At 41.3% G+C, this 13,808-nt stretch overlaps 1 protein-coding gene across 6 annotated transcripts in view; it reads left to right on the top strand.

The window, feature by feature from the left end:
- STK39 (serine/threonine kinase 39) overlaps positions 1-13,808 on the top strand; it is a 110,424-nt gene that overhangs the window by 44,361 nt on the left and 52,255 nt on the right. For all 6 annotated transcript variants that reach the window (XM_081923438.1, XM_081923433.1, XM_081923434.1 and 3 more), the window contains exons 2-8: positions 2,025-2,137; positions 2,868-2,976; positions 3,914-4,055; positions 4,837-4,892; positions 8,313-8,422; positions 8,515-8,616; positions 11,898-12,031. In XM_081923438.1, the coding sequence (XP_081779564.1) occupies positions 2,123-2,137; positions 2,868-2,976; positions 3,914-4,055; positions 4,837-4,892; positions 8,313-8,422; positions 8,515-8,616; positions 11,898-12,031 (668 nt within the window). In that variant the 5' untranslated portion in view covers positions 2,025-2,122. The remainder of the gene's footprint in view (positions 1-2,024; positions 2,138-2,867; positions 2,977-3,913; positions 4,056-4,836; positions 4,893-8,312; positions 8,423-8,514; positions 8,617-11,897; positions 12,032-13,808) is intronic.

Raw genomic sequence — 13,808 nt, 5'->3', positions numbered from 1 at the left:
CGCACTGTTCTGCTAGCTTTGGGTCCTGAATTTTTAGCTCCATCCAAAATACCACTTGGCAACCTTTGCACAAGGCTTCCATATTTCTGCACTCAGGCCAGCTTCTTACGCAATGTCTAGGGTTTCAAAGGGTCCATGTTCCCATCGGCCCTTTAGCATCTATTAAATAAACAAAAGAGCTCTTTTGCCTAATTGTCACCTCAGATGGTCCCAAATCTGAAATGTTTTTCCGTCAAGGTCGGCTTTATTCCCTAAGCTTTTTGTCTGCCATCAGTTGGGTAGGTAGGGGTGTCACTGAAACCACTGACAAGAGAGTCCAGCGTATCTAATCAGGCAAGCAGAAGTTGTGTAACTTGAAACTGAGCCCTCTTTTTTTTAGGTTCACCGAACCCTCTTTCCACAGAGCGGCTGGAAAGCTACGGGAGTTTAAACTAAGCTTGATCAGCGTGAACATTTTTCAGCTGAAGTGTGTTAACACACTCTCTTAGAAATTATTTTCAGATGTCTATTATTGTCACTGGGGTGGTTTAAAGAATACTCTGTTGACATCAGTGTAGCATCCATTTTCAGCTCGTAAAGGTTCTGAGTTACCACCTCCAATGCCTTAAAAAGTTGGAGGCAGGGTGGATAAAAATCAATGATTTTTTTTTAAAAAAAATAAAGCAGATTTTATACAAATTTAAATTGGATTTTTAAAATAAAATGCTTTTGGAGGAAAAATCTTTCTAAAGATAGTTTTCTATTTAAGTTACATTATAGTCCAAAGGCTATTCATCAGGAAATAAGGATTTGTTTTAAGTTTTTCATGTGTGCTAAAACTCAGTCTAAGTTTGGTTTTTTTAAAAAATGTTTTAACCACATTAGTCAACAAACATGGATGCGTATGCTATAATGTTATTGTTTTAATTAAATAATTTGTTTAAATTATTATTAAGGAAATGATTATTTTTCTCCTTCCAATAAAGTACAGCAGAAAAGTTGTCCAAATATAAACAGTTAACTTATTAAGCCTCACAATAATTTCATAATTGTCTGTCTATGTATTTCTAAATAATATAACCAAATCGGTAATTTTTGATATAACTGTAAAAACTACTCTGAAAATGTATTATTCCAAAAATAAAAACCTTCATCCCGCAAGAATACCAGCAAGAATGAATCTTTCTGTGAAAAAAATGATTTAAATCAAGTCTTACTGACTAGTGATTTAAATTGTTATTTAAATCAAACCTACCCTGTTTGGTGGTGCACAGATCATAGAGGCAGCTGGTATATAAGGAGAACACCAGGAATAATAATATTTTTTTACCTTCCCATCTGTCTGGGTTTCTTCTGGGAAGTCTTCCTCCTTGTGTATCTATTATTTGCTACACTTGCTCTAGAGTTCTTAGACTCCAGCCTGACCCTAACTCTGGGAAGACCTCATCTGAGGAAGGCAGCTCTGCCGAGGCCCCCAGAACCACTAGGGACCCGTGAAGAGCCTTTAGCTGCCATCGTACAGCCTGAGTTTCCCAGCCCCAAAGACGCATTCCTTGGGTCCTCTTAAGACCCTACACACCTGGCTTGATCCCCTCCCTTTTGCTTCCAGGTTCAGATCCAGTGGAGGCTTTGCTCACCTGGCTTCCAGAGAGGGCTTTGGCACCAGGTGTCTACTTCGGAGGAGGGAGAAGCCAGGGAAGGCCCCAGGTGTGCCCTGGGATCTAACAGATAACCAGGAAGGAGGAGCAGCCTGCGCGGATGAAAACCTTCCATCTTGGCTGGCTCTTTGTTGGGGTAACAGCTCCCCATTGGGCTCTCTTCGGCAGCTTTTGCTTTGTTTCCTAGTACTTGACACTGTACAAGAGTCTGCAGGCAGTGTCCCTTGTGACTGCATTGCAAGTGATGGGAAGGAGGACATGGTTGGCAAGATACTCTCATTGAGGATGAACCCGAGAAGCTCCTCTGAAACCTCTTTTGCAACCCACAGTTTGAAATTTGCTGCAGCAATAGGTAACTTTGAACCTTGTTTCTTCTATCTCTCCCAGGTAGTGGTGCTACAGCTGTGGTCCAAGCGGCGCTATGCAAACCCAGGCAAGAACGCGTAGCAATAAAAAGGATCAACTTGGAAAAATGCCAGACCAGTATGGATGAACTGCTTGTAAGTTAAACTGAGTTGAAGGACATGTATACATGTACATACTAGACGCCCTAACGTTTGAATGATGTTCATGAAAATCTAATATTTTTATAACAATGAAAAACTCTTAAAGTTGCTGCCCACCCAGAATCTTTAATCAGGTAATGGAACCAATGGCCAGTTGGCATGTTTCATCTCTCTCTTTTTATAATTCAAGAAAGGTCATAGTCTGAAAATTCATATTTGGGTTCAAACATTTATTCAACTCGAGGGCTATAGCTTTCCGGCCCCCTTCCCGAATAATATTTGTGCACATAGGGAGATGTCCTGTGTTAGTTATATTCAGAGTAGACCCACTGAAATGAATGAATTTAAGTAAAGTGGGTCTACTCTAAGTATGACTAACATGGCAACCACCCATATAATCTTAGTCAAGGTTAGTCAGCGTGTTGTCTTCCAGATGTTTTTGGATATCTAGCATGGCCAAAGAACAGGGATGGTGGGCGTTTTGGTCCAGCAGCTTCTGGAGGGCATGATGTTGGCTATCCCTGATCTGAGCCATATTTTCCCACTCTGAAAGCTGCAAGTATAAGTTGCTAGTTTTTAAAAGATGGCCATTCTGCAACATAATTTAAATTCCCTAGCTCTACAAAATAATGCCTCTCTTGGGTTTGAATAGCTGGAACATATTTTATAGAACATTTTTGTTTCCTTGCCAAAATAATATACTTGCATTTTGCATTACTTATAGAAAGAAATTCAAGCCATGAGTCAATGCAACCATCCCAACATAGTTACATATTATACGTCTTTTGTGGTCAAGGATGAGCTCTGGTTGGTTATGAAACTGCTAAGTGGAGGTAAGTCTCTGTAGTTTATCTAAATTGATGCAGTGAGATATTGAGATTAACTTTAGCTAATCAAATCTGTGATCGTGAGCACCTAAATCAGTGTTTCCCAAACTAGGGTCTCCAGCTGTTTCTGGACTACAATCCCCATCATACCTAGCTAGCAAAACCAGCAGTCAGGGATGATGGGAATTGTAGTCCAAAACCAGCTAGAGACCCAAGTTTGAAAAACACTGACCTATATAGTGAGTTGAATTTCTTTATATCTTTCTGCCCCCCCCCCCCCGCGCTTCAAGGCTGCTTTTATAGTAGCATAGCTCATTATCTAATAATATTCAATAAATCCACAACAAAACTAACAATTTGGTATGTGTGGTGTAAATTTTTAAAGCTGTGCAAATAGTTTTCTTTAGAAATAGGCTGCATGTTGCTACACTGACCTGTAAGAGGGTGTGTGTGTGTGTGTGTGTGTGAGAGAGAGAGAGAGAGAGAGTTTTTTCATTTGTGAAAAGCAACACATTTTGGGGTAATTTTGGGGAACGAGTCCTGAGAAAATGAGGCAGAAGTGTTCCCTGCTCCAGAGTGAAGGCAGTGCTAAAGCCCTTATTCATGTCTTAATCTCCTATTCAGTATATCATTTGGCTCAGATCACTCCCCAGGAAGAGAGAGGGCCCTAGTTTTTAAGGGTTGTGGTGGCATATGCCCATGTTTGTGTTCGGAACTGGAGAAAAAGCATTTGGCCCACCTGAAAGCACAACCTCTATACCAAAAATGTTAATGGGGTGACATTCAGCAAAGCTCTACTTGTTGGAGGTCTTTGTATGTATGTCAAGGCTGAGTTGAAAACGAAATGCTAAAGTATACATCATTAAGCTTGAATTGCAAGATGACTTCCTAAAAAGAACATTTCTCTTTTTATTCCGTTATATGTATATGTATGAAAATCTAGGCTCCATGTTGGACATCATAAAGTATGTGGTCAACAGAGGAGAGCACAAGAGTGGCGTCCTTGAAGAATCAATAATAGCAACAATTCTTAAAGAGGTTTTGGAAGGCTTAGATTATCTACACAGGAACGGACAGATTCACAGGTAAAAAAAGCTAATGCGCCATGTGTATTAGTGTAATTTCTCTTCCGTGATTTTCTAAAACGGCATTTACATACCCCTTAATTGTTAGCATTTCTAAGCGGTAAAAACAAAGCATATAGAGAATAAAACAATGAAAAAATTGCCATGAAACAAGATGAATAAAAAACACTGAAATGCAAGCTGAAGTAAGAAAGTCTTTGTCATATACGTGAAGTCCAGCCAGGAGAGTGTCTGTCGAACCACATGTTTCAGACCACAACACTGAATTGTGCCTCCTTCTATTTGATTGGTGTCCAGAATTTGATGCTGAGAGGAACAGAGAAGGAAGAAAAACGTGTGGCTGGGAGTACTGATGCTTCCTGGTTTCCACTTGGCTTCTCTTCCTATGTCACCTCATCTAAAGAAATTAAATTGTTGGTGGAATCTTCAACCTGCCCCAACCCTTTATTTGCTATAGTAGAGTGGGAGCAGTTTGAAGGACATAGCAGGTTGAAATGTGGGGGGAACTGTATATCCCGTGTTCCGCAGCACTTCAGAGACTTCCAGCTCGGCATGTGATTTAAAAGATAAGCTTTCAAGTGAGTGGAATAATACCCGTTTTTCGCAATCTCGTTTTAAAAGTGGCAATTTCAGTATTAACGAGAAGATCATATAATCACTGCGTTTTGAGTAGCTTTTAATTTATCCTGTGGCATGTTTCTCAACAAAAAAAATTCCGTCGAGTGTGATCATATTCTCGTTTACTTGAACTGAAATGACTCCTATTCATCCATTTTTATAGGGATTTAAAAGCTGGTAATATTCTTCTGGGGGAAGATGGCTCGGTACAAATAGCAGGTAATAATCATGATCATCAAAGCTTCAAAATGTGTATGGAGAATCTGAAATGTGCTAAGAGACCCAATTGAAGTTTTAACCTTTTAAAAATGTTACCAGGTTGAAGAGCCCTGGTGTTCATTGATGACGAACCATAGGCTGAAGCACCCACTGTGCGCTTAGAAAATGTTTATGTGGGTTGTGAGGTTTAATCCCTGCAAGGCGTGAAGCTAATGTCAGAGCATTGGTTAAGAGCGGGAGCCGGCGAGTCCTCAGTTGAAATTTCAACACTCACCGGACCTTACTTAGAAAGCCTTAGGCAAGCCGTTGCTACGTCTCCCTTCTGCAAAACTTTATATTTAAGATACAGTGGTACCTCGGGTTGAGAACTTAATTCGTTCCGGAGGTCCGTTCTTAACCTGAAACTGTTCTTAACCTGAAGCACCACTTTAGCTAATGGGGCCTCCCGCTGCCACCGCACAGTTTCTGTTCTCATCCTGAAGCAAAGTTCTTAACCGGAGGTAATATTTCTGGGTTAGCTGTGTCTGTAACCTGAAGCGTATGTAAACCGAGGTACCACTGTACAAACAGAGGTGATGGATAGAAAAGGGAGACCTGGGTGGAAGATGGGTCAGAGTAGGTTTTCCTCAGGGTGTGAGGCTGAGGAGGAAGGGAAGCTTCTTCAGGTGAGAGCAGAGATGACACACTTCTTTGCATGTGGATTGAAGATTAAGGTATAATATTATGATTATTATTAGTGTTATCCTCAATGTTTGTTATTTCTCTGCTTCTTTTCTTCCCTTTCTTTTCTAGTTCTTTTCTCTTTCCTTTCCTTTTTAAATTTTATTTGTTCTAGGTATTATTTCACTGTATTGTGAAAACTTTAATAAAATCTTTTGGGGGGAGGAACCAAACGATAGTGAGTAGTATTGACAGTTTATTTTTAAAAAATGACCGATATATCATAGTAAAGTGATTTTTTATGTACAAAATACTGTGTAAGCAGAAGGATGTCCCTTAAAAAAACACTATGGTCTATTGTTTTAACAAGTGCGGGGGGAGGATCAAAACCTTTTCCTTGGCCTTTTATCAAAATAGCAAGGAGACATAAATTGACAAGGCTGGAAATTTTAATTTTGTACCTCTTTTGTAGTTACTTGATGAAAGATTTTCATGAAGCTAATTCATTGTGGTCACTGATCCATCTCATGACCAGTGTTCCACAGTAAGGACAGTTTTGTATACTTTAAGCTTACATCTTGGCACAGCGCTTAGGTCTTAACAGTTGCACTAACACAGTTACGTGACTTTTAAGAAAACAAAAAAAAAACATGCTCTTCATGTATTTGCATAGTTTTACTTTGCTAGACAGGCAGAGTTGTAAAGAGCTTTTGGCAAGCTGCTGAAACCCCACCTCCAGAACAATGGAAATCTTGTTGCTAGCATTTTGACCCCAGGCGCTAGGCCTTCAGCAGGTGTTGATCAACAACTTAGGGCCTCCCCCCCATATCCATTGGTATTGGTATGGTTTCTGGGCAATGTACAGTCATACCTTGGATCCCAAACTCCCTGGAACTCAGACATTTTGGCTCCCAAAAGCGACAAACCTGGGAAGTGAGAATGGACTTCCCAGATTCCGTTCAACTTCCAAGGTATGACTGTATCGATACATTGCCCAAGACTGGTTTGAGGGTCCTTTGGATCTCCTATATTCCCATGATACTAGATTTCCAGAATACTAGGCATTAAATCAGGCACCCCCAGAGTCGGCCCTCCAGATGTTTTGGGACTACAGTTCCCATCATCCCTGACCACTGGTCCTGTTAGCTAGACATGATGGGAGTTGTAGTCCCAAAACATCTGGAGGGCTGAGTTTCAGGGTGCCTGCATTAAATAATAGTAATAAAGATCTATCCACATGCTCTTAATTCTAACACCTACTGGCCGAAATAAAACAAAGTCTTTCCTTTTTCCATGTAACCCCCTATATTTTATTTCTTTTTCTATGTTCACAGACATTTGTGTGTGGTAATAACTGTATTAGTCAAGAACATGGGAGCCAACTCCTAGGGGCTGAGGTCCCTTCGCCCCCCCCCCAAAAAAATTGATGGGCATTGCCATTCAGATAGGGTGTGTGTCACGTCCTGTGAGTGATTATGTGGGGCTTAACTCCCCCCCCCCCCCCATTATTTTATTCAAGTTGGCACCCCTGGCTCAGAATAATTCTGGGAACTTGTTTGTGGGGGTTATTGACACCTTACCAGCATTGGATAAGTGTTGGTGACAACCTCTTAAATTAATCCGTAATGACTTTATTGGCGAAAGAGATGTTTGCGGTGGTCTGCTTGTCTACCACAACACTCCATATCGTTCAATCAAGTCTTTGTTTTCCTCCCTCTTGAACTCTTGCTATTTAATATCAGGAGCATGAACAGAGGGCTTGTCTTTAGTAAAAAATCAGAATGCCACTACTTTAAGGTGCTGTAATTTTATTCCAGGGACCAGTGAATTTTAACTGGCCGCATAAGGAGGGGTAGACGAAACAGATGCTGATAAAGGTTTCTCTGCGCTCAGGAAAAGCGAGCTGTTGTTGTTCCTTTGATCAATGTCTCACAAAGAGCATCTTGATCAAGTGGCTCTTTTTCTGGAGGGTTGCATTTTTTTTCTTCCTTCATCGTATGCTAGAAAAACTCTTCTGCTCTCCTGCTGTTGTGGATATCTTTGGAGAAAACAAGGCAGTTCAGACAAAAAAGGCAAGCATGTGGCTTTGAGGACGTGGTACATCCTTGAGCACAGAACTTTTAAAAAAACCCCTTCAAAATAAGAAAGGTTCCCTCGTTGTGGGCTTCCCATAAACACCTGCCTAGCCATTATAGGAAATAGCCCTTGTCGTCCAGAATTCTTTGGTCTGTTCAAGCAGCAGGACTGCTTTTATTAATTGCCTCTTTATTTACACCCACACTTAGCATCTTAATCAGTTTCTCCCACAGCCCTCACATGACTGTTTAAAATTCTCCCTCTGATCTTGCAACTTCCAGAGTTACTTGAAGCAGAATGTGAAATAACTGTGCAAGCAGCTCTCTGTTGAAACTTTGATGCATAGCTAAAAATAACACTCTTTAAATTCTCAATGGAGCGTGTGGAAAACTGACCCAGAATGCTGCTTTGGAAGCAAAAGACCTCTTGTTCATGTCCATGGGTATTGCATGCCTTAATACATAAGGACAAATATTATTTAAAGGTATGATTCACGAGGGGGAGAGGCGTCTATGCAGTTTATAGAAGTGTTATTGTTACACCTACTGAGAAAACATTTAACTTCACAGCTTCATTTAAATAGGCGTTTCATATTTTATGTAGGAATCCAAGTGGAAATAGCATAGTTACCTCAGTATAAGCTAATCAAACACTAAAAGGGTTTCCTGTCTCTTCTATTCCTAGACTTCGGCGTTAGCGCATTTTTAGCCACAGGAGGAGACGTTACTCGGAACAAAGTAAGAAAGACATTTGTTGGTACTCCATGTTGGATGGCCCCTGAAGTCATGGAACAGGTACCTGTGTGATACACCATTCTCCTGGCCTTCCTCGAGTTCAGCATCTCAGCGCTAAACTAACCTGTCTGTCTTATGTTTTCATGCGATAGGTGAGAGGCTATGACTTCAAGGCTGATATTTGGAGCTTTGGAATAACAGCCATTGAATTAGCAACAGGAGCTGCGCCTTACCACAAATATCCTCCGATGAAAGTAAATACAGTTCTGAAAATAAGAATAAAGTCTAATTTTGTATAAAAAGTAGCATTGCATAGACAGCACTGTTGTGCCCCCCCCCCCCGCATTTTGTTCCCCGCTAAAAGTATGAAGTGATGTTGCAAAGTGGATTGTGTGCGCCATCTTGGAACTTTGATGGTGGGCTTACCAGATGAGACACCTAAGGGTGTTATCCTCCTCCTTCCATGTGGCAGAAAAAGTCCTCAGCAGTCCATTGGTGTTCTCTTCTGTTTTGGTACAGGTTGCCCAATGGAAACCATGCAGCACTATTCCCAGGAGTGTTCTTGGGAGCAACACTACATTGTGATGGACTGTTGTTCCTGTGAAGCCTTCTTTCCCAGTTTAGGAGGGAATGCGACTGGCATGCTGAGGGCAGCCTAGCTTCCTGTTTTGAAACAGCAGTGAAGCACTTTTTTCGTAATTAAAAAAAGAGAGAAACTCAAGCCAGGTCACCCAGATTTCTGAGAATATGCCAATATGTCTGTCTGTCTGTCTCTCTCTCTCTCTCTCCCGCCTCCCACCTTTCATGGAGTAGCACAGGCATCCCCAAACTCGGCCCTCCAGTTGTTTTATGACTGCAATTCCCATCATCCCTGACCACTGGTCCTGTTAGCTAGGGATGATGGGAGTTGTAGTCCCAAAACAGCTAGAGGGCTGAGTTTGGGGGTGCCTGGAGTAAGCAAGTTATCCCATGGAAGGAAAGCAGGATGTCATTCTGTGGTGAATTGTCAACACAGTTTTATGATACGATACAGTAAAATCCATAAAACCCAATTATTAAAACCAAATCAAAACAATAGGGTGGGTTAGGAACCGTGAGAAAAGTAGGCACCGGAGCTTTCTAGCTTGTTTTCTCTAAGGTGACTAACATAAGCTTCTTTCTGAAAAAGGATTGCCAGAATAACACGCAACAGTGGCCTGTGTTGAATCCCTTGTGTGCTTAAAAGAAATCTTGTCAAGCTACCAAGTAAAATACCAGCCCTTCCTGAGCAAATCCGAAAATGTGAAGGTTGAGATATGCTTTGCAAGATTGGACGGCATTGCTAGTTATTGTTGTTTGGGGCTTGTATGAGTGCCAGGTGTACTGATGTGCCAACTTGATGTTTGTTTTGATTCAGGGGTCTGTTAAACATGCGTAAGTGCGTACACATGCACACACGCACTATCGCTAAGATGGCCAAAAAGGTCTGAGCAAACAGATCTGAACATTGAAAATGTCTTATAGTCAATGTCTGCATAGCAGCTTCCTCCTAGGCTGTTGACTTGCTGAAGTCCTTCTCCTTCCTTCTTCCTTCCCTGTATCCCTTCCCCAAAGGATGTGCCAACATCAGTGATGCCAACTGCACAGCCAGTGCTAATATTGCCCCCCCCCTATTTTTACTCTTTCGGTCCATGGGACTGACTGAGAATGCCAAGCTTATATCAACTCGGTGCAAGCATCTTTAAGGTGTAGGTGGCCTTCCAATCATCCAGTTTTAATCAGAAATAAAATTTGCATATATGAAGTCATTTTTTGAGGAATTTAAAGTATTGAGTCATGTATGAATTATGTGTTAATTAAAATTATAACGCATAAGATATATATTAATCTTGCCAGTTGTAGGAATCGGGAATCTGTTCTAGGTTTCTGCTTGCAGTATTGTTGGTAATTTATACCGGGGGTGATGGACCATAGCCTAAAAAAGAAAGTGGACGACAGATACAACTTATGTTCCTTCATTATTTCATGCAACACAGAAAGAATAAGGCAGGAGTCTATTAGGCAGAGACCCCCAGAAATACCCAAACATATGTTAGGGTCATAATTTGATTTAGGAACATAAAAGGGGCTATGAACTTACAGAAAGTGAATGCCATATTTATATAATGACATAAGAATAGTTGCCATAATATGAACGTGTATATTTTGCAGTGGCTATTTAGATGTCCTGGACACTGGTCTTAAAAGAATGGCAACCCATAGGACAAGTTTGAACAAGCTCACTCTCCTTGGCCATGTCTGTCACAGGGCTGGAAAAACACTGCAAATTCCTAGGATCCAGTTTCACATATTCAGAAACTAACCCTTAACAGAGCTGAATATAGCAGTGTAAATTCCTAACCAAACAGGCTTAAACTTTTCGGTGCCTAAGAAACCAGATACCTGGTATGTTTTTGGTCCTGGTGTTGCAACTTCCGTGACTCTTGGCTCAGTGCTATGCTATTAAAGTGGATGACCTCTGGCCCCTCACTTTGATAGTAACAAGAGCACACAGACATTTTGAAGATGGCAGTGCCCGGTTTCGTTTTGATCTCGAAAAGAGTATGCCCGTTAGCAAGGGTGTTGTGCAAAGCCCTTAAAGGCGCCAGTGCGTAGGCTCATGACACAACTTGCATGTGTGTACAGAGTGCGTCCAACCAAATTAGGAAGGTACAGATGGCTGGGGTCTAACTTAGCACTACAGTGTGTCCTGCCGCTGTGTAAGGTCAAAGGGCAGAATATAGGTCCCGGCAAAAAAGATCCAGTACTTGGGCCCCCAGAACCACCTCCTATAGTGGGGTAGCATAGCTGACAATAATGCCAATATATTTTACACCTAGCAACCAATGTGCCCCTCGGGTTTCAGATAGTACATGGGTAAAGGTAAAGGGACCCCTGACCGTTAGGTCCAGTTGCGGACGACTCTAGGGTTACGGCGCTCATCTTGCTTTATTGGCCGAGGGAGCTGGCGTACAGCTTCCGGGTCATGTGGCCAGCATGACTAAGCCGCTTCTGGCAAACCAGAGCAGCGCACGGAAACGCCGTTTACCTTCCCGCCGGAGCAGTACCTATTTATCTGCTTGCACTTTGATGTGCTTTCAAACTGTTAAGTTGGCAGGAGCAGGGACTGGGCAATGGGAGCTCACCCCGCCGCGGGGATTCGAACCGCCAACCTTCTGATCAGCAAGCCCTAGGCTCTGTGGCTTAACCCACAGCGCCACCCGCGTCCCTAGTACATCGGTAGACGAGGCTAAAAAGTCTGGCACACAAATTTTCATGGCTGTATAGCGGCTGTGGTGGCTCATTTTCCAGAAGTAACGTATTTAGTGTTACTCCGGAAGTATATACTTGATTCTGGCCAAATGAGGCCTCCTAGGAGAGTTAACGCTAACTATAAGACTCTCATCATAATTTGATTCGACTTTCATATATGTTTCTAACTGCTATTGTGACATAGTGTTTGTTTTAACCTGTTTGTCTGATACCGTTTCTCTTGTCGCCTTTGGTTTTAAAATAGGTATTAATGTTGACATTGCAAAATGACCCTCCAACGTTGGAAACGGGTGTGGAAGATAAAGAAATGACAAAAAAGTACGGCAAGTCCTTTAGAAAATTAATTTCACTGTGTCTTCAGAAAGACCCTTCTAAAAGGTATGTCTCTTTAAAAGGAAAAGAAAAGGGAGGTGGGAAGGCTAGAGTTTGCTGAAAGTTACGCAAAGCTTCTCTGGAGTAAGGGAGGGAATAACTTTAAACTGCCTTGTTTAACAGTGTTTCTTTTGTTTAAAGGTCCATCTGAAATATATTGGGCACCGTGTTGGGTTATAAAGATGCCATTTTCAGCACACTTGAAAATTTGTTTCTGAGAACTTCAGGCTGTAGGAACATTGGCTATGAAGACTATATGCAGTATTTTTGCATTGTGAAGCCATGTTTCCTTTCCTTTCTTTCTTTTCATCATTTTGAGTCTTGCTTTGGATAAACTCAGTTTATTGCGCAAGAGCAATCTCAGATTTTGAACAACCCAGGGCTTCAGATAACCACCCACCTGTTTCAGTCACCTTACCCAGTCCGCAAAAGCAAGCCCCCACCTCAAAAACATATTTTTCTTCTCTTTTAGGTGGCAGTGATAGTAGCAAAGGTGCTTGGTTTGAGGGGAGAAATACCCCCCTTACCTCTGTCCCTCACAGTTCCCTGACCTGCTGGATAATAGCACCCATTCAGGGCTGGGTACCATATAGTTCTCACAAAGGTTGCTATGTTTGTTTGGCGGTCTAGTTGGGGGAAGGTGATTGGGGCTTTAAAAGCTCCCCTCTTACTTTTTTGGGTACTTTTTGTATTTTTATGTTGTGAACCTCCCTGTGATCTTTGGATGAAGGGCAGTATATATTTTCTGAACCTGGCTTTGAGCAAATTCACCAGCATCATTGTTATTATTAATTGAACGTGTATCCCTCTCTTTCTCCTGTGGCAGACACATCCACAACAAACATGTATTTCTTAATTATTATTTTTTAAAAAAAATCTAAAGTTTAAAGCGCTCCAGAAAGCAGTTTCAGTTAAAAATGGCCAAAACAATTAATTGTTCTAAAAACCTTCTCTCATCCAGTGATCTTAGGGTTGCCAGGGAGTTTATCTTTTCTAAGGAATGTAGCTATAATGTGTTTGCATTTCTTAAGATCAAGGCATAAAAGAAATTTCAGTAGTTCATTTCCAGTGATCTTACAAATTGCAAATAAAAACAGTAAAACAAGCCACATGTCCATTCTGTTTGTTTGTTTGTTCCAGTTCAAATGGAGCAGTTGTGATCATAACTGAGAAATTTGGAGTTGCGAATGTCTGCTATAAGTTAGCCTTTTGAATTCTCCAGGAGTCCCTGATTTTCTTCTCTCCTGCATCCTGTCTTCAATTTCTTTGGCCTTCCACTGTCTCTCTTATTAATTTCTTATTAATTCTCAATCCCCAGGGCATGTGCTTTGAAAGCAAAGGTTTGCCACTTGGCAGCAGATAGAAATGTGTTTAGTTATTCAGTCTGGAATGCTCCAGACAACTCATTTCTACTAAGCTGCTAACTGTGCACAAATGGCCTACTGTTTCATTGTTGGAATAAAATAAAGCAGATGAGCAGTTATCTCCTGGGAAAAGGCATCAGGACTATCCAACTTTGAAAATAATAATAATACAAGTTTAATATTTTTGTTTTGCATAAGTTGTGGTTTTTCTTTTAAGTTCACAGTAGCTTGATGGATATACAGTGGTACCTTGGGTTAAGTACTTAATTCGTTCCGGAGGTCCGTTCTTAATCTGAAACTGTTCTTAACCTGAAGACCACTTTAGCTAACGGGGTCTCCTGCTGCCGCCGCGCCACCAGAGCACGATTTCTGTTCTCATCCTGAAGCAAAGTTCTTAACCTGAAGCACTATTTCTGAGT

The sequence above is a fragment of the Podarcis melisellensis genome (assembly GCF_964234715.1).
Source record: "Podarcis melisellensis genome assembly, chromosome: 1".
NCBI classification, from domain to species: Eukaryota; Metazoa; Chordata; class Lepidosauria; order Squamata; family Lacertidae; genus Podarcis; species Podarcis melisellensis.
The sequence above is the reverse complement of the archived record's forward strand: the minus strand, read 5'-3'. Positions and strand labels throughout refer to the sequence as shown.